At 37.2% G+C, this 19,148-nt stretch overlaps 1 protein-coding gene across 4 annotated transcripts in view; it reads left to right on the forward strand.

The window, feature by feature from the left end:
- Positions 1 to 19,148, forward strand: part of LOC107566121 (apoptosis-resistant E3 ubiquitin protein ligase 1) — a 79,185-nt gene that overhangs the window by 12,122 nt on the left and 47,915 nt on the right. For all 4 annotated transcript variants that reach the window (XM_016251493.1, XM_016251495.1, XM_016251496.1 and 1 more), the window contains exons 3-4: positions 4,831 to 4,999; positions 5,310 to 5,530. In XM_016251493.1, the coding sequence (XP_016106979.1) occupies positions 4,831 to 4,999; positions 5,310 to 5,530 (390 nt within the window). The remainder of the gene's footprint in view (positions 1 to 4,830; positions 5,000 to 5,309; positions 5,531 to 19,148) is intronic.

The raw sequence follows: 19,148 nt of genomic DNA on the forward strand, positions 1-19,148 counted from the left end.
TCTTATTTACTATTAAACGTTTTCAAACTAAACTTGCTTACACTACCGTCTTAAATCATATTTCTATCACTGACGAAAAATATGTTGTCTTACATTAAAATAGACAAATTTAATTAGCCTATTCTATTTGTTTGTATGTGAACTAGAAATCAACCCCAACTTTGCTTTAAAAAGCATCACAAGATCTCCTAACCGAAGATCACATGATCTTCAAGTGATTTATTATTATTAGGGCTTCATGTTAATGTTAATTTAATGTTTATGCTAAGAAAAGTGCATATAGCTGCTAATTGTATTTGTTGTTTGTTGATTTTCAAATATAAAACTTATTGAAATGTTTTCAGTGTATCAGTATCAGTTCTTTTTGAACGTTTTCATCACATTTGAACAAAACCGTGATAATATTGATAATCGTGATAACTTTGGTCACTATAATCGTGATATGAAATTTTCATACCATTACATCCCTAGTTGGAACTAAAGAGTCACAAGCATACAAAGCTTTTGCGTAATGATCGCCTGCAAGCTGTGACATAAATCGACATAAATAAAACCAGAACAAAAACTTTATTGACTTAAAGGGTTAGTTCACCATTTCATGGGCAAGGAAAATTAGGCTGCATTTTACTCACCCCCGAGGCATCCTAGGTGTATATGACTTTCTTCTTTCAGACGAATCAAGTCGGAGTTATATTAAAAATTGTCCTGGCTATTCCAAGCTCTATCATTGTAGTCAGCGGGTGTCACATTGCTTCAGTCCAAAAGAAGTGAAATAAATAGCACCCATCCATAAAAAAAAGTGTCTCAAAGGTGAACAAAGGCCTCCTGTAGCGAATCGATGCGTTTTTGTAAGAAAAATATCCATATTCAAAACGTAATAATAACTTTAATAGCTTAAAAGCTTTAAATAGCTTGCGCTCACAGTTGTAAACGGAAGCAGTTCCGGGCAGGTGACGTATGAGGTCAGCTTTGCGTATGCGCCGCTCAGATGTGATGCACGTGGAAACGCAGCGGAGAGATCAAAACAAAACAACGGTCACTAATTAGAAGTACAAAACAAGGATTTTTTAAAAAGAATGACAGGGGATTTCGATATAAGCCAAGAAGAGACTGGTTTTCCTTTGCTAAAGTAAGGAAACTTTGCTTCCTTTGATCCTGTAAACAAACATTGGTTTTCACGAGACGCATGCGCAACGCTAACCTCATACGTCATGCTCCCGGAACTGTTTCTGTGTACAACTGTTGGCGCAAGCTAGATTAAAGTGATTATTACGTTTTGAATGTGGATTATTTTGCTTACAAAAACGCATCGATTCGCTACAGGAGGCCTTTGTTCACCCCCTGGAGCCGTGCGAGACACTTTTTATTTTATTTTATGGATGGGCGCTTTTTATTTAACAACTTTTGGACTGAAGCACTGGAACACCCGCTGACTGCAATGATAGAGCTTGAAAGATCAAAGACAATTTTTTATATAACTCCAACTGGATTCGTCTGAAAGAAGAACGTCATATACACCTAGGATGCCTCTGGGGTAAGTAAAACGCAGCCTAATTTTCATTTTTTGTGAACTAACCCTTTATATTTCAATTTGTTTATAAAACATTCATCACCGAAATGCCAGGAACAAACCAACATACTTGCACAACTCCATTGCTGCCCCAGAGAAACAAACTGCATCCAGTGTTCCCTTAATGCTGGGTTCTTTGGGAAGCGGAACAAGGTTATCTTTCCCTCACAACCAAAAACATATTTCTTTGGTGACATTGCTGATTTTGTGGTCTAAAAACAAAATGACAAATCCTTCTCAAGCAAGTCCTGTGCAGCGCTGCCAACGACTTCCGTAACCCGAATGAAACATGTTGATGGGCGTGCTCTTCCAGGTCCATACTCAACAAAAAAAAAAAATTTCAGAAACATATACGAACCCTGAAGAAGTGTATTTGGCACAGAAATACTGCCATACGACCAACTCGTTTTTTGAAACTTTGGCCATGTTTAGCATGGGAGTAGGCTTGCCGTGATAGACGTTGCTTACGGTGATACCGGTGTTAAGCCGCAACTTCTGTCACTTGCACTGACCCCCACCGTCGTTTTTATTTTTTATAGTAGTAAAAATAATTTAGTTCAGTAAAAGAACATACATTACAATTAAAAACTGAACACGGCTGCTCAATGCAGCATGCCGAATTACAGTCGCATCACAGATCAGATTTCATTTATTCAGTGAGGAGAGTGAGTCGAGCTGACTGACAAGAAGAGTGAGGTGAGACCGACAAGACGATGGCGGATGATTTAGTTTCGAAACGAGATGCAAAAGCCCCCGTCTGGCAATATTTTGGATTTTGAAAAGCCTGTTAATTTTTGCCGTTTATCTAAGGTGATTTTGGAAGTTTTTAAACATTCGTTTCTTATTTAATTGGTTCCACATTGTTTGCTAATTTTTACTTTATTTAAACTTTGTGTCATTTTATTTATTTATTTTTACATCAAGGTGTATGCCGTGCCTTACGTTTTACGTTGTATTTTGTTGTTGCATTCAAGCAATTGACGCCGAACTGCCGCTAATTCGAAAATAAAGTGAAAGTAAAATGCGCACTGTGCTTTTAAGCTATTTAAAATCGAAGGAAAGCGAGGAAAAGAGGGGAAATTCAAACGAACTAAAAATGAACAATTGCTTTACGCCGAATTGCTGCTATTTGAAAGTGAAAGTAAAATGCGCACGCAGATTTTACAAGCTATTTGAAAGCGAGGAAAAGAGGGAATGCCCCGCCCCCACGGTGATACCGGTATTACCGGTGTTGTCACACGTCGATAAACCGGTGGGGAAATTTCCTCACCGTCACAACCCTAGAATCCAACTCTTTAAAAGTGTAAAAAAGTCAGAATGCATGAAATAGCATTAGACCTCCCCTTTAAGCTGCCTGCAACATCATCAACATGTTGATTGGCGGTGGGTCACTGATGGTCTGGGTAGGAATATCCTTGGAGGGTCACACAGACTTCCACGTGCTAGCCAATGGTACCCTTACTACTGTTATGTACCAGGGTAAAATCAGTACAGCCATTGTCAGACCTTAGATTGGTGCAGTGGGCCCTGTGTTCCTCCTGGTGCATGACAATGTCCATCCTCTTGGCTGGAGTGTGTACATGGGAGTTAACATGGGACTGCATTATGTTCTGCAACATCTAGACAGACCAGGGACTTATGTGAGGATCCTGTTCGTGGACTTCAGCTCGGCCTTTAACACTATCATCCCAAACGAAAGATATTATGAGAACTAGCAAGTACTCGATCAGCTGATTCAGATGTTTAATTAGGACTGGAGCTAAACTAAGATAGTTAAACAGAATAGTGGCCCTCTAGAAGTTTATTCAAATGTGAGTGAGTTACATTGATCTTCATTACAGTAGTGAACATTTTATCATTGGATTAAGAGCACATAGGGCCCTGGGGCTATAGCAAACCCATGGCCCCTCTTCATGGTCAAGTCAAGCCACCTTTATTTCTGTAGTGATTTATACAATACAGATTGTTTCAAAGCCGTTTTACAATTTTCAGTTGCTGTAAAGCAGCTGTGAAACGACAATAGTAAACAGTCATTATTCCGTTGAAATCAGTTCATTGTTGATTCAGTTCGGTTCAATAACTATGTAAAGTCCATCAATAATGAAATGAGATTAGTCATCTATAGAGCTGCTCTGGAGAAAACCGTGATGTCATCATCCAGCTTAGTTCAGTTCTCATCCAGTAGCAGTCAAGTCTATAATATTGCCAAATAATTGTTAATGCTAATAATGTAATGTATAATTTTAATAATGGTCCAATCAAATTGTGAATAGATACAGAAAGTGAGAAAAGAGCGCTCTCTTAGTGCGACTGACTGAGCTCTCTCATAATTAATGTCTTATTTGCACCATACCTGTGTTTTGTTTTCATAATGAGAGGATTTTCTAGCGTGTAGAACTCAGTCAGTTAACTTGCGCTAAGCAAATATTAATTGTGTTTTTAAGGATATTGAGTAGGGTGTGTGTGCGCCATTAATTATCAGAACACAAACAAGTTGCTCTGTCTCACACACATGCAAAATTGTCTTATTGTTAGCATGTAAGCTGACTAACCAATAAGATCCACACTTTTGATCACATGGCCAAGAGCACCTGCTGTTACATAACACTATGGCTGAGAAATCACTTGTGAGCTTTTACAACAGCAGAAATAGTGTATGTCTAGCATTTCTTCTACTTTTTTTATTTCATGTCCCTCTTTTTCTTTTAAGCTTGGACTATGAAAATTAATAAACAAAAAAATGGCACTTTTCATTAGAGTATACTTCATATACTATAAGCAAATAAAAAGTGTTTTGATCAGACGTTCTGTACGCTTCACTGATTATTTTAGCATTTTAAGCATCTGTAGGGCCCTATTTCACCCTACGGATTAGTGAACTTAACGGACATTCACGCAATGACTATTCACAAAACCACAAGTGCACATGAATTGGGCCATTTTGGACAAGGCCTTAGATCTGCTTGGATCAATTTTTTACTATTCAGTGAAGAAAAGTTAGTTTAGAATTTAGTTGGGAAAGTGCACAATATTCTAGCATAGGTTGTCCATGGAGGCATTGTATGGTTGCTGTTTTTTGCCCAGTGTAGTGGTGTAACTTTTTTTTTTTCACCTTGTTTAAACATTATTAAACAAACTTTTATCTTGTTGTTATAAAAATTAAAATAGGTTAAAAAAAGGGGCCAATAATCCTCAAATATTTTCCATGGTTAGAATATTATTATAACATTTTCTTTCAATTATTTTCCCTTTAATTAAAGATGTTCAGACTCTGGAGGAGCTGAGTTTATGTGTGCTGTCTCGACTGGAGGAAGTGGTAAAGGAAAAGCATCACTGGAGGGAGATTACTGAGGCCCAAGTGCAGCTGCTCAGAGACTTTGCCTTCCAGGAGTGGCTTTGTTCCCAGAGTTTGGAGCACTACTATCACACGTGAGTGCACATACACCTCATTGTCATGAATGAGAAGAAGGAATTGCATTGTTAGTGATTTCAGAGTTTATTGTTTATTGTGAGTGATAGATGGAAGAATGAGAGGTCTGGTGAAGCCAGGTTCAAGTGCACCCTTTAATGATGAGGATGCTCCTTACCATGTTACTTCTGAGAAAGTACAGCTCCTGTAGTCATCTCTGATGTGTTTGTCAGCTTGATAAATGGCATAGAAAGTCAGAAAGTTTTGCAAATGTCCATTCATCCATCTGTCCTGCCTGTTATTTAATGGCTCTTCCTTATATTTTGACAGCCTGAAGACCCTGGGCTGCACTACACTGGATGATCTAGCACAGTTTGACAGCCAGCTTCAACTCTCTCTAGCAGCTTGGGGCTATTACTACGAGGATTACATCAAACTGTCCACAGGCGTGAGGGTCCTCCAGGCATCTAAGGGAAGCAGAGATCAAGACTACGAGATTCAGTTGGTGCACAGCCTTGCTGAGAGGTGGCTGAATGAGAAGTGGTCTTTTGGTATGTATCCTATTGTACAAATGTATTTATTCTTGTTTAAGTAATTTGTCAAAAACAGAGGTCATTTAGCAGACGCTTTTATCTAAAGGGACTTACAAATTAGGAGAATAATAGAAGCAATCAGACCAACAAGAGAGCAACAGTATACAAGTGCTGTGACAAGTCTCAGTTAGTCTAGCACAGTACACATAGCAAGGTGTTTTTTATTTTTTTATTTTTTTATTAGAGCGAATATAATAGGTAAGTGCAAGTATTAATTGGTCAGGTGCTCAATGCAAAAAAGATGTGTCTTTTGCAGACTTAGCTGCTATTACAAATTAGGAGAATAATAGAAGCAATCAGACCAACAAGAGCGCAACAGTATACAAGTGCTGTGACAAGTCTCAGTTAGTCTAGCACAGTACACATAGCAAGGTGTTTTTTATTTTTTTATTTTTTTATTAGAGCGAATATAATAGGTAAGTGCAAGTATTAATTGGTCAGGTGCTCAATGCAAAAAAGATGTGTCTTTTGCAGACTTAGCTGCTCGAATTGAGATAGGCAGGTCATTCCAACAGCTGGGAACAGTCCAGGAAAACGTCTGTGAGAGTGATTTTGTGCCTCTTTGGGATGGCACCACGAGGTGTCGGTCACTTGTAGAACACAAGTTTCTAGAGGGCGCATAAGTCTGAGCTAGTAAGTTTAGGTATATTGGTGCAGCACCAATGGTTGTCTTGCAGGCAAACATCAATACCTTGAATTTGATGCGAGTGGCTATTGGCATCCAGTGCAAACTGATGAAGAGAGGTGTGACGTGGGCTTTCTTTGGCTCATTGAAGACCACTCTCACTGCTGCATTCTGGATCACTTGCAGAGGCTTGATAGTACATGCTGGAAGGCCCGCAAAGAGAGCATTACAATTAGGGAATTTTTTTATTAGAGCGAATATAATAGGTAAGTGCAAGTATTAATTGGTCAGGTGCTCAATGCAAAAAAGATGTGTCTTTTGCAGACTTAGCTGCTCGAATTGAGATAGGCAGGTCATTCCAACAGCTGGGAACAGTCCAGGAAAACGTCTGTGAGTGATTTTGTGCCTCTTTGGGATGGCACCACGAGGTGTCGGTCACTTGTAGAACACAAGTTTCTAGAGGGCGCATAAGTCTGAGCTAGTAAGTTTAGGTATATTGGTGCAGCACCAATGGTTGTCTTGCAGGCAAACATCAATACCTTGAATTTGATGCGAGTGGCTATTGGCATCCAGTGCAAACTGATGAAGAGAGGTGTGACGTGGGCTTTCTTTGGCTCATTGAAGACCACTCTCACTGCTGCATTCTGGATCACTTGCAGAGGCTTGATAGTACATGCTGGAAGGCCCGCAAAGAGAGCATTACAATTAGGGATTGTTCAATAACTGAATAAGCGAAAAGACCGAATAAACTGTACCGAACAGTGACGTGACACGATCAAGTAGCAACCAGCGTAGAGTGAGAGGCGCAATGCTACAAACATGTCAGCAGTGTAGAAGCATTTAAAACTGTCTGAGAAAGATGCAAAAATCATTAGGCAAGGCAAGTTTATTTATATAGCACATTTCATACACAATGGTAATTCAAAGTGCTTTACATAAAAGAAAAAATTATAATAATAACAATAAAACAAGGAATTTATAAACTTTGAAGATGATTAAACATTTTTTTAAGAGGTTTATAATGAATTTAAAACAGTTAAGAATAGAAAATGATTATACATAAAATATAGTGCAATCAGTTCGGACGTTGCACAGTGCTCATTCAATAAATGCACAGCTAAACAGATGAGTTTTGAGTCTGCATTTAAATGTGACTAATGTTTTAGCACATCTGATCTCTTCTGGAAGCTGATTCCAACTGTGGGCGGCATAATAACTAAAAGCGGACTCCCCTTGTTTTGTGTGAACCCTTGGTATTTCTAACTGACTCGATCCTAATGATCTGAGTGGTCTGTTAGGTTTATATTCAGTGAACATATCTGCTATGTATCACATCCAACTGTTAATTTCATCAATGCATTGGCAGAGGGAGTCAATGGTGCTATAGTCATTTGGCGATAAGGCTAGGTAAATCTGGGTATCAATTGCCTATCAGCTGTGATAGGCAATTTGGTTCTTTCTCATTATTTGACTTAGTGGGAGCTAAACAGGCTAAACAAGAGCGGTGCAAGAATTGAGCCTTGTGGGACTCCGCATGTCATGGACATCCACTTAGACTTGTGCTCTCCTATACTCGCATAATAACCTCTCCCTTCTAAGTATGACCTGAACCATTTGATTACCATCCCAGAAAGCCCGACCCAGTTTTCCAGTCTCTAGTAGTATGTTATGATCGACAGTGTCAAACGCAGCACTGAGATTTAGTAGTACTAAATCAGCCACACCTACCTAAAACGGCTCGTTCTAACACGCCCCCACATACCTTCGTCACTATCTGGGAAGATTTGCATAACGCCGCCTAAATGTTCACGCAAAGAAAGAAGGCGTAACTTTTATTCTCGCTGTAGTATTGTTGCCGCCGCCGCCATGTCGTGAGGGCGCTGTGTGCTTCGTTGTGAAAGCGAAACTACTTTGTTTGGCCTTCCAAAAGAGGACGATATCGCTTCGTCATGCCTGGAGCTGATCTGTGCTGGTCGCTGAGGACGTACTTCAACTTCGCGCTGTCGATCACCGGATCGGCTTTCACCGTGGAAGAAGTCCAGCCCGGGGTCATCACATGTGGTTGCCGCAGGCATCACAATATGGTAAGGGACGTAACATTACTGTCACACGCTTGAGGAATTCGTCCAATCACAACGCACTGGATAGCTGGCCAATCAGAGCACACCTGTGGTTAAGTCATTGATTAGAAATTATTTATTTTTTTAGTGAGCGAATGTTTAAAAATGCTAACTTGATGGCATTGCATTTTGTCTCAACAGCAATATTAGTTTGATGCATAACAGGCCACAGATTAGATGGGTCAGCCGTACGGCTTGAGAAAGCCTTAGACTTTCTATCACGTGATAAAACATAAATAGAAAAAACTGCAGGCACACTGGGTTCCCGCTTGTTCTGTAAACATTTGTGAATGTTGCTGCTATTATAGCGGGGACCCGACACATATCACTGAGAGCTGCTATCAGTTGTTTTTGGTTCACCTACAGCAGATAGAGGGTTTGGGCCCTGGCGTTGTGGCAGTGGCCGGAGAGCTCTCACAGGAGGATGAGGACGAGCTGGGCCCACAGGCTTTGGTGGTTGTGGGGCCCGCCGTTTTTTTTAGTTGATATCTGGGGGCTTGCTAGGGGTGGGAATCACCAGAGGCCTCACAATGCGATATTATCACGATACTTGTCATGATACAATATTATTGCGATTTTAAATATATTGCCGTATTCTGCGATCTATTGCAATTTGTTACCGTTTTCCAACTTCAAATTATGTCCCCAAAGGAAAACTGACAAAAATCTGCTTTAACTAAAAAAAAAAAACATTTCTCAGTTTGTTTCTCACTTCCGTTTTATTGTTGCAGTGAAAAATGGGATTGTCAAGCAGACAAACTGACCAACACTTTCATGAAAACCTGTCATAAATGTTGTATTCACCTGGCAAACTCAACTATTTGTATTACAGTCTAATCTAGTCCACCTTAATTAAATGTAAACAGGTATGCACTGCTATGCTACTACAGGTATTTTGAACAGTGCAACTTGAAATTGAACTAAAAAGTTGTGCAGACCCTTCAGCAATTGGGGCATTTGAAAGTAAATTACTGTTAAATTTAAATTAAATTAAATAAAACATGTAGTCTTACATTTAGGGATGCACCGAAATGAAAATTCTGGGCCGAAAACCGAAACAGAAAATGCTTTGTAATGATTATTTATTAATTTTTAAATAATATCAAGTAATTTTGTAAGACTTTTAAAATGTATCTCAATTTTAATGATACTGATTAACAGTTGTGCTTGTTAACAGTTAATGCACTCTGAATTAACATGAACTAACAGTGAATAACTGTATTCTCATTAACTAACATTAAGAAAGATTAATAAATACTGTAATAAATGTATTGTTCATTGTTCATTCATGATAGTTAATACATTAACTAATGGAACCTTATTGAAAAGTGTTACCTTAATATTAAATATCAATATATTATTTTTATTCACTTCTATGTAACAGGATCTGATATAAGTTGTTGTTGTTTTTTTGACTAATTATCCAAATAATGTATAGTCCTACAAAGCTATTATTATCAGAGCATATGAGCAGAGCATAGCGTCACTGAAGGTAGCATTACACCATTACAGCTGATCTAGCCTACACCATTTTACAGCACAGTAGCGCTACTGCAAACCGGAACAAGTAGGCCTATACGTATGGAGCCAGATCGGCCTCAAAAATAATACATTTATAAAACAAAATTCATAAATGCACAACACAATTTACGTTTACAAAATCCAATTCGTAAATTCAAAACACAATTCATAAATACAGAAGTAAAAGCATAAATATTTCCCCAAATGCTCACACAAAAGCATCTTACCTAAATAAGTTTAAAATGTTTACACAAATATGTATATATCAAGTTCTTGAGTTAAATTTGCAAATCATCACACATGCGTGGACTGCTTTGAATTTGTGTGTGGTATTTTTTTGGAGGATGTTCCGTTCAGCCAATCGCGGTGAGCTTTTAATCCACCAATCAAAACACTCTTTACTGAACAGACTCAAGAAGCTCAACGCTGCTGTGTTCGGTGATTTCGAAGTCGAACACACAAAAGCGAAGAGATTTAGCATGGAGGATGAAAACCACACTCAACGAGTGAGTAAAGTCGTTTTTTTTTATCTTATTACATTTTCTTATGATAATAGCTGGTCGCAATGGTAACTTTAGAACCCACTGACTACAAATCGTATTTAAAATTATGCAATAGTTTAGCATCGAAATCGTTGTTTTACTGTTTGTTTATCGCCCATTCATCCTGTGATTTACTAAAGTGTTCCTACAAACACCAGTTTTAATATAAGAAAGCTGGCGTGGACTAACAACGTTGTAACACTGCACACTTAATTAACTAAAACAACCTTTAATCATAAGAAAATGCCATCAGATAAAAAAACGACTTTACTCACTCGTTGAGTGTGGTTTTCATCCTCCATGCTAAATCTCTTCGCTTGTGTGTGTTCGAAATCTCCCTTAGGTGGTGATAGCTGTTTTTAATGCCTGATCAAAAGTTATTGCGAATCTGATAGCCTACTACTACTAATAACAACAACAGAACACATTACATAATTGTTGTTATTAAATGAAATATCTGGACATTTAACACTTATTTGATAACATTACAGATTGATCTGAATAAACAGGGTAACTGTTATGTGCAACTTTGTTGTATAAGACAGCAGGCTAACCGGGTAGCTGTATTTTGTGCGAACGATATAAATCATAATGTGATTTTGTAGAAATTGTAATCAGGTACTATAAAAAGAATACACATTAACAGTGTTTAGCAGTAACACGTTACTGACATTTGATTTCAATTTTTAGTAACGGAGTAATTTAATGCGTTATAATTTTCAAAATAGTAATTATAGAGTATAGTTAAAAGCCGAGGTCTCTATAACAATGCACAGTACAAGCTCAGCGTTGAGCTTCTTGAGTCTGTTCAGTAAAGAGTGTTTTGATTGGTGGATTAAAAGCTAACGGCAATTGGCTGAACGTAACATCCTCCAAAAAAATATATTTATGATTCTTAACCTGCCAGGAAGGTCTCAAAAATACCGCACACAAATTCAAAGCAGTCCACGCACATGTGATGATTTGCAAATGCAGATTCATCGATCCATAAATACATGTAACATCATTCATAAATGTGTGATGGAAATTAATTCAAGAACTTGATATATACATATTTGTGTAAACATTTTAAATTTATTTAGGTAAGATGCTTTTGTGTGAGCATTTGGGGAAATATTTATGCTTTTACTTCTTTATTTATGAATTGTGTTTTGAATTTACGAATTGGATTTTGTAAATGTAAATTGTGCTGTGCATTTATGAATTTAGTTTTATAAATGTATTATTTTTGAGGCCGATCTGGCTCCATATATATACTGCATAGAAATTTCCTGTCAGCGCGTTATTTCAGTGGACTTTGCTTTTCCGGTGAGCATGAGTGGTACACAAGCGGAACGCACATTCATAGATCGGAATACTGAGCGGAGCGTCAATCCGCGCAGTGACGAGGAGAGTGAAACATGCTCGCTGAACACTGCGGGGCACGACGCGGCGCGCCATATATATTATTATATTTGGCCTATATTTTCGGTGCATCCCTACTTACATCCTCTCCTTGTTTACAAATCCGAAGTCCATACATCCGATTTAAACGCGGACGGGGCTTTCCTGATAACTTTCCGCGATGCCGCCCTCTTTATTTTACTAACTTACTGCATGCTGAAGGTGACCCAGCTGACATCACCAGAAAAAACTCAACACCACCATCTAGTGGATTGTAAAGAAATTGATTTTATTATTCTACCAAATAGTATAATAAACGTTCGATACTTGGCGTCGGTGCATCGATACAGTATTACCGCGGAAAATATCGCGTTACTATGCTTTATCGATTTTCCCCCCCACCCCTATTATCCACTACCTGGTGAGAACATCAATAAAAAATTACAAGGAATTTAACATTTGTATAATGTTCATTTAAATGTCAGTTGTTTTTGAGGTTTATTACATTTAATTAAAAAGAAGGGAAAAAAACATAATAGTAATTTAATAGCCATCAAAATATGAATTTGTAGCCTATATAAATTCTCACTGAAGAAAGCTCACTGATTTTATTGTCATTTGCAATGTAATGGACTAGGGCTGGGCAGTATGACTGTATATATCGTTACCGTGTAATAAAGTGTCTATCATTAGAGATTTTGCTATATCGTGTATTCTGCGGTATGCAAATATATCTGCGTAACATAGAACTACTTAAAAATGATGTACACCTTTGAGTGATAAAGAAACATGCATGAATAAGAAAATAAAAAGTGGGACGCACTTGATAGTAAGTTCAATATGCAGAGAAAAAAACTCAATGTGGTGCTCACTCTGACTGACACACAAAGCACACACTCAGAAAGCACCACTCTCAGCATGCGATCGCGAATTTGGGACGTGCATGATGTTTAATAAAGTTATTAAGCGCAATAAGCAATCTGCTGCTCACGCCGACTGACACACAGCTAAAGTGCGCGCACTGAAATCGCCACTCAGACAGGATGCGATTGTGAAAACAGATCTCTTTCGTGCTTGAATGGTCAAATGTTACATGTTAAATAAACCTACTGTAGCTGAATAAATTCAAAGTTTATTTTATTATTATATAATACATGCTTTACATTTATTTTCTTTATGGATTTTTTTTTTCAATTGTATTCTTACTTCCAGAACCATATTGTTGCTCAGCTAGGCTTAATCAATAACCCAAAAACCTGATTGGATAATAACAACCTTACCACCAAACCTCTTAATACCACTGCAAAAATGATACCACATTGAAGTACATTTCAAGTTGAAATAAAATGGCAAGGAATAAAAAGTTCTGGGGTTTTTTTCTTCAGTTTAAATTGCATTTGAGTAAAGTACAGATCCCCCAAAATAATCCTCATGTATTGATCAAGTAAAATAACTCAAGTATTTTACAGTTCTAGCTGTGACTAAAGTAGAAACAGGTCATCAGTCAACTGGAGCTACATTGCATTGCTTGCTGTTAGGACAGCGTCACTGATTATAATTAGAGCATACTAGATATGTCTATGTTCCATGATGTTTTTGTGAATTATAGCTCGACTCCTTATTAATTTAAGAGCAGCTCTGTGAATGGAATAGGCCTTTATCACACTTCGGTGTTTGAAAAGCGGAAGATTCGAATAGTAGCGTAAAAGAACTTCCGCTGCAGCCTCTATCAATGGAGCATGGTTGTGGATTATTTATGTAGAATTCAGCACATATATGTCTTCTAAAGACACCAATCTCAGTTTGCAACAATTAATTGAGCATTATGAAATGAAGAAATATGTTGTCACGATATCCCGATGCATATTTTGTGACTTAAACAGGAGCGCGCGAGCCATACTGTATGTGTATAGTTAATTCTTCACAGTCTGATCACCTTATTTCATTTCAGAACAGTGAGAAAACTGTACAAACAATATATCACATTAATAAGCATTAGAAGTAGCAAAAGCTTAAAACATTAATTATGACTAAAGGCTGTATAGAAGGATTAAATTAAAGGTTTAGGGCAAATTTGTTGTGTTAAAGGGGTCATATGATGCTTTTTTAAAGATCATTATTTTGTGTATTTGGTGTAACAGAATATGTTGACATGCTTTAATGTTCAAAAAACACGTTATTTTTCAAATACTGTACATTATTGTAGGTCCTCTATGCCCCGCCTCTCTCAAACGCTTAGTTTTCTACAAAGTCCCTCCTTCCGACAAGCGCAGTCTGCTCTGTTTGGCCAGCTGACCCAGTGCATTGTGATTGGCCGAACACCGCAAGCACTCGTTGGAAATGTAACGCCCCTTACCATAATCGCGAGCTTCATCTTTCAAAATAAATATAAAAACAGAGCCCGAAAGGGGTACAGAGTCGCGTGGCAGACACAGTGATGAAGCTGGTATGTGTTTGCAGTACACAAGCCACACAAGACTCTGTGGTGTGACCCTGTCTCTCTCTCTCTCTCTCTCTCTCTCTCTCTCTCCCTCACACACGTGTGTGCGCGCGCACACACACACACACACAATGCGCAAAACTCCGCATTTCCGCATTTAATAGCAAATACTTAAACTAATAACAAAACAGTAGCTGATTCAGAAGCGCCAGATTGTCATAGCAAAGTCAGAATTACCTCCTCTCCTAGGTTCACGAAACGGTCGTCCATAAAATGCATTGCTGTTTTCGCACTGAAACACACAGCGTCTCCCTGACATGGCTGCTTCAACACTAACTGCGGTTACTGAAACCACGCCTTCTTTCTTTGCGTGCACATTTGGGCGGCATTATGCAAATATTTCCACATAGTGAGGTGGATATGTGGGGGCGTGTTAGAACGAGCCATTTTAGGGGGGCATGGCAGAGTCTTAACTTTGAAAAAGGATAACTCTTTAGTTTTGAGACTTTAGTCTTTGCAACTTCAGGGATCTTATCTTTGCACAATCAGCTTGTAACACTCCAAAGAGAAAGGAAAACTTGAAATCGCATCATATGATCCCTTTAAACATAATGCTCACATTTTTTTTCACGCGCTGACTTTATTATGCAATCTCAATTGCATCAAATTGAAGTAGATAAAATAAAGAAATATTTCCAGTCCATAGACGATAATTAAAAATAAGTTTGATCATCTTAATCGTTATATTCTCTGTGATTGCGTGCAACGATTGAATGTCATTATACTGTGAAAAAGAACGGGAGGTTAATCGCAATAAATATAATGCAAAAATAAACAAAATAATATTACAAATAAAATTAAATCAGTCCGAGTATTCCTCTGGCAGTTATTTGAGCTGCGTGCTCTTCATTTATAACTGGCAGCACTGACTTTGCATCGCTCAGATAGGCTAGTGTTACAGGTTAAATTGAAGGATTACATGATACATGGTATGGAATCAGTATAAATACGCAATTTTAACATTGACGTTTATTGTGTCAATGTTCAACTAAACTAAATTTGTTTAATTTTCTTCACAAAACTGGCGTCTGTCCATTGACAATAAAGCAGGCGGAAATTCCTTTACCCTACTAATCGGAGCAGAATGTGACGACACGTGGACTGTGATAAAGGCCTATTATAAGCATTTTTTTAAACTGGATGCAATAGACCTTAGTCAGGATGGCACCAGTAATTTACATTAGATTACATTTAGTAATTTAGCAGACTTTTATCCAAAGCGACTTACAAATGAGGACAATAGAAGCAATCAAAAACTAACAAAAGACCAACAATATGTAAGTGCAAATTACAAATCTCGGTTAACCTAACGCAGTACACGTAGCAAGGTACATATACAGTGGCATACGAAAGTTTGGGAACCCCTTGCAGAATCTGTGAATAATTTTAACAAAATAAGAGAGATCATACAAAATGCATGTTATTTTTTATTTAGTACTGTCCTGAGTAAGGTATTTGACATAAAAAAAATTTACATTTAGTCCACAAGAAGAAAAATAGCTGAAATTATAAAAATAACCCCATTCAAAAGTTTGGGAACCCTTGGTTTTTAATACTGTGTGTGGTTACCTGGATGATCTACAGCTGTTTTTTTGTTTTGTGATGGTTGTTCATGAGTCCCTTGTTTGTTCTGAACAGTTAATCTGAGCACTGTTCTTCAGAAAAATCCTCCATGTCCTGCAGATTCTTCAGTTTTCCAGCATCTTTTGCATATTTGAACCATTTCCAGCAGTGACTGTATGATTTTGAGATCCATCTTTTCACACTGAGAACAATTGAGGGACTCAAACACAACTATTAAAAAAAGGTTCAAACATTCACTGATGCTCCAGAAGGTAACTCGATGCATTAAGAGCTGGGGGGCGAAAACTTTTGAACAGGATGAGGATGTCCAAATTTTTCCTATTTTGTTGAAATATCTTCTTTTTTTTTTCAATTTAGTACTGCCCTTCGGAAGCAACCGAAGATACTTGCATGCTTCCCGGAAGACAAATTAAGTACAATTTACCTTGATCTTCAAATTCAAAAAGTTTTCACCCCCCGGCTCTTAATGCATCGTGTTTCCTTTTGGAGTATCAGTGAATGATTTAACCTTTTTTAATAGTTGTGTTTGAGTCCCTCAATTGTCCTCAGTGTGAAAAGATGGATCTCAAAATCATACAGTCATTGCTGGTAAGGGTTCACATATGCAAAAGATGCTGGAAAACTGAAGAATCTGCAGGACCTGGAGGATTTTTCTGAAGAACAGTGCTCAGTTTAACTGTTCAAAACAAACAAGGGACTCATGAACAACCATCACAAAACAAAAAAGTAGATCATCCAGGTAACCACACACAGTATTAAGAACCAAGGGTTCCCAAACTTTTGAATGGGGTTATTTTAATAATTTCAGCTATTTTTATTTTCTTGTGGACTAAATGTCAACATCTTTTATGTAAAATATCTTACTTAGGACAGTACTAAATAAAAAATAACATTTATTTTGTATGATCTCTCTTATTTTGTTAAAATTATTCACAGATTCAGCAAGGGGTTCCCAAACCTTCGCATGCCACTGTATATACACACAAAAAGAAAAACAAGTAGATAAAATAGAAAGCTAGTGTTAGTTTTTTTTATATATATATAAAAAAAGATAAATGGATAAAGTAGAATTAAAATAGAATAGAAAGTGCTAGAGTTAGAGGGTCAACTAAAGATGGAACAGATGTGTTTTTAGTTGTTTCTTGAAGATGGCAGGTCATTCCACCAGGAGGGAACAGTTAATGAAAAAGTCTGTTAAAGGGATTTTGTGCCTCTTTGAGATGGCACAATAATGCGTCGTTCACTTGCAGAACAGAACGCAAGCTTCTAGAGGGCACATAACTCTGAAGTAATGAAATTGGGTATAGGGGTGCAGAGCCAGTGCTAGTTTTGTAGGCAAACATTAATGCTTTGAATTTTATGTGAGCAGCTGATTCAATTTCTGACAGGAATGAAAATGAGGCTGTGAGGAATAGAAATACAGGGTGTTTAATGAATTGTGCTGTTGTTTAACAACATAATTGTTCAGGTGATGAAACATCTTTCCAAAATACTTTCAGTAGACAAAAAAATCCATAGCATAATTATGAAAATTGTGAAAATTACCTCTATACAACGCATACCATTGGAAAAGACTGTAAGTTTATCCCACACTGCCTCCTTTTCATTTGCATAAAATTTAATATGGCGTCTGCCCTGACTAGGAAATATGAGGTGACATCATTATCTTTAAGCATTGCACATTAAGACACATAATGCCAAAAGCTCAGATGAGTCTTACCACTGCAATTTTGTTTATCCTAATAATTTAATTTGTAAATCGACAGAAACATAATTAGCAATTTGTGTTTGCTCAGTGGTGCTTACTAACTATTATTGCTAATACGTAATTGGGTTTAAGGATTTGTTCTAAGTAATTTGTTTTCAGTTTTATTTATTCCTTGATTTGAATTGTTCCGAACCTGAACACTAAATATTTGCTTGGTTATTTTGGAAGCTGACTTCATTTGATTTGAAATATCGAGCCAATGTCCAGCCAGCGTAAATGCCTGACCTCATTGATGCTCCTGTGTCTTGTTGAACATTTAATTTTAAAAGCATGGAAAAAAGCTGAAATATCAGCTTACACTTCCACTAAATATTGGTATATGGTTACAGAGATTTGAAAGTTGATTTTCAATTGGTCCTGAAGGTGTTCAGTGGGGTTCAGGTCTATTCTTTATGGAGGCCAGTGAAGTTCTTCCACAGCAGACTCAGAAAACCATATGTGCATGAACCTCTCTTGGGGTATTGTCATATTGGAATAGAAAAGTGTCCTGTTCAAGCTGTTGCAACTAAGTTGAGAGCACACAAAGAATGGCATTGTGTGGTGTAGTATTAAGGTTTGTTCTCACAGAAATGTGACCGCGAGGTAGCAAGACAGCTGCTTTTGGTTTCAGATGCAGCCAGAGTAAAAAGGTCTGTTATTCTAAGGTATTCTTGAATGAATACTGAAAAATGACTACAATCCATATTTGCCCAGTTAATTAATCAAACATTAATTAGATTACTCTAGGCTTTAATTAATTACTCTAGGCTGCTAGGCAGGCCTACAGTGTGCACAAAGAAATACACTTATGTACATGCATACACAATATGGTTGTTTTTGCATAACAGAAAGTCAATACTGTTCTCACATCAATTTTTTTGCACACTCATTGTTTTATTTTCTTTCTGTTGAGTATCAACTGCTTATATCAGGTACACTGACTCATAACAATCGACTTCAGATTTGGGTGTGCTTAAAAAGGGTTTCTGAGGGTCTTAAAAGGGTCTTTAATATGCCCTTTCACAATTTAGGCTAAGGCTTTAAAAGGTCTTAAATCAGAACAGAAAATACTAAATTCATAAATTGGCATTAAATGTTGCATGCATTGCTAAAAACTGTTCCTCTGTATTTTTGTCTTGCTTTCCAATACAAATATCTAAACCTCTTTGAATCAAGATATTTTTAGATGCAAAATGAAGATAGGAGTTCTTGTTTTCTGAGAAATTTAACACAATTGAGTTTGTTTAACACAAGAACAAATATCTTTCAATGAGATATGAAAACTTGTTTTCCTTTTGAATTAAATTGATTTTCTGAGCCCATTGGTAGTTATTTATTTATTTATTTTTTAAATCATAAACTCACTTCATTTGGATAATTTTCACAGAAAACAGGACTTTAATTTTGTCTTTTTGCTTCCCAAGTAAATGTATCTTGATTTTAGGAATCTTTAGTCATTTGCAGTTATTTTCATATTATAGTGTTTGTGAGCAGAGCTAATCAAGCCTTAATCTTTTTTTTTTTTTTTTTTTTTTAAAATTAATTTTAAAAAAA

Source organism: Sinocyclocheilus grahami, unplaced genomic scaffold (genome assembly GCF_001515645.1).
Source record: "Sinocyclocheilus grahami isolate Dianchi unplaced genomic scaffold, SAMN03320097.WGS_v1.1 scaffold1048.1, whole genome shotgun sequence".
In the NCBI taxonomy this organism is placed as follows: Eukaryota; Metazoa; Chordata; class Actinopteri; order Cypriniformes; family Cyprinidae; genus Sinocyclocheilus; species Sinocyclocheilus grahami.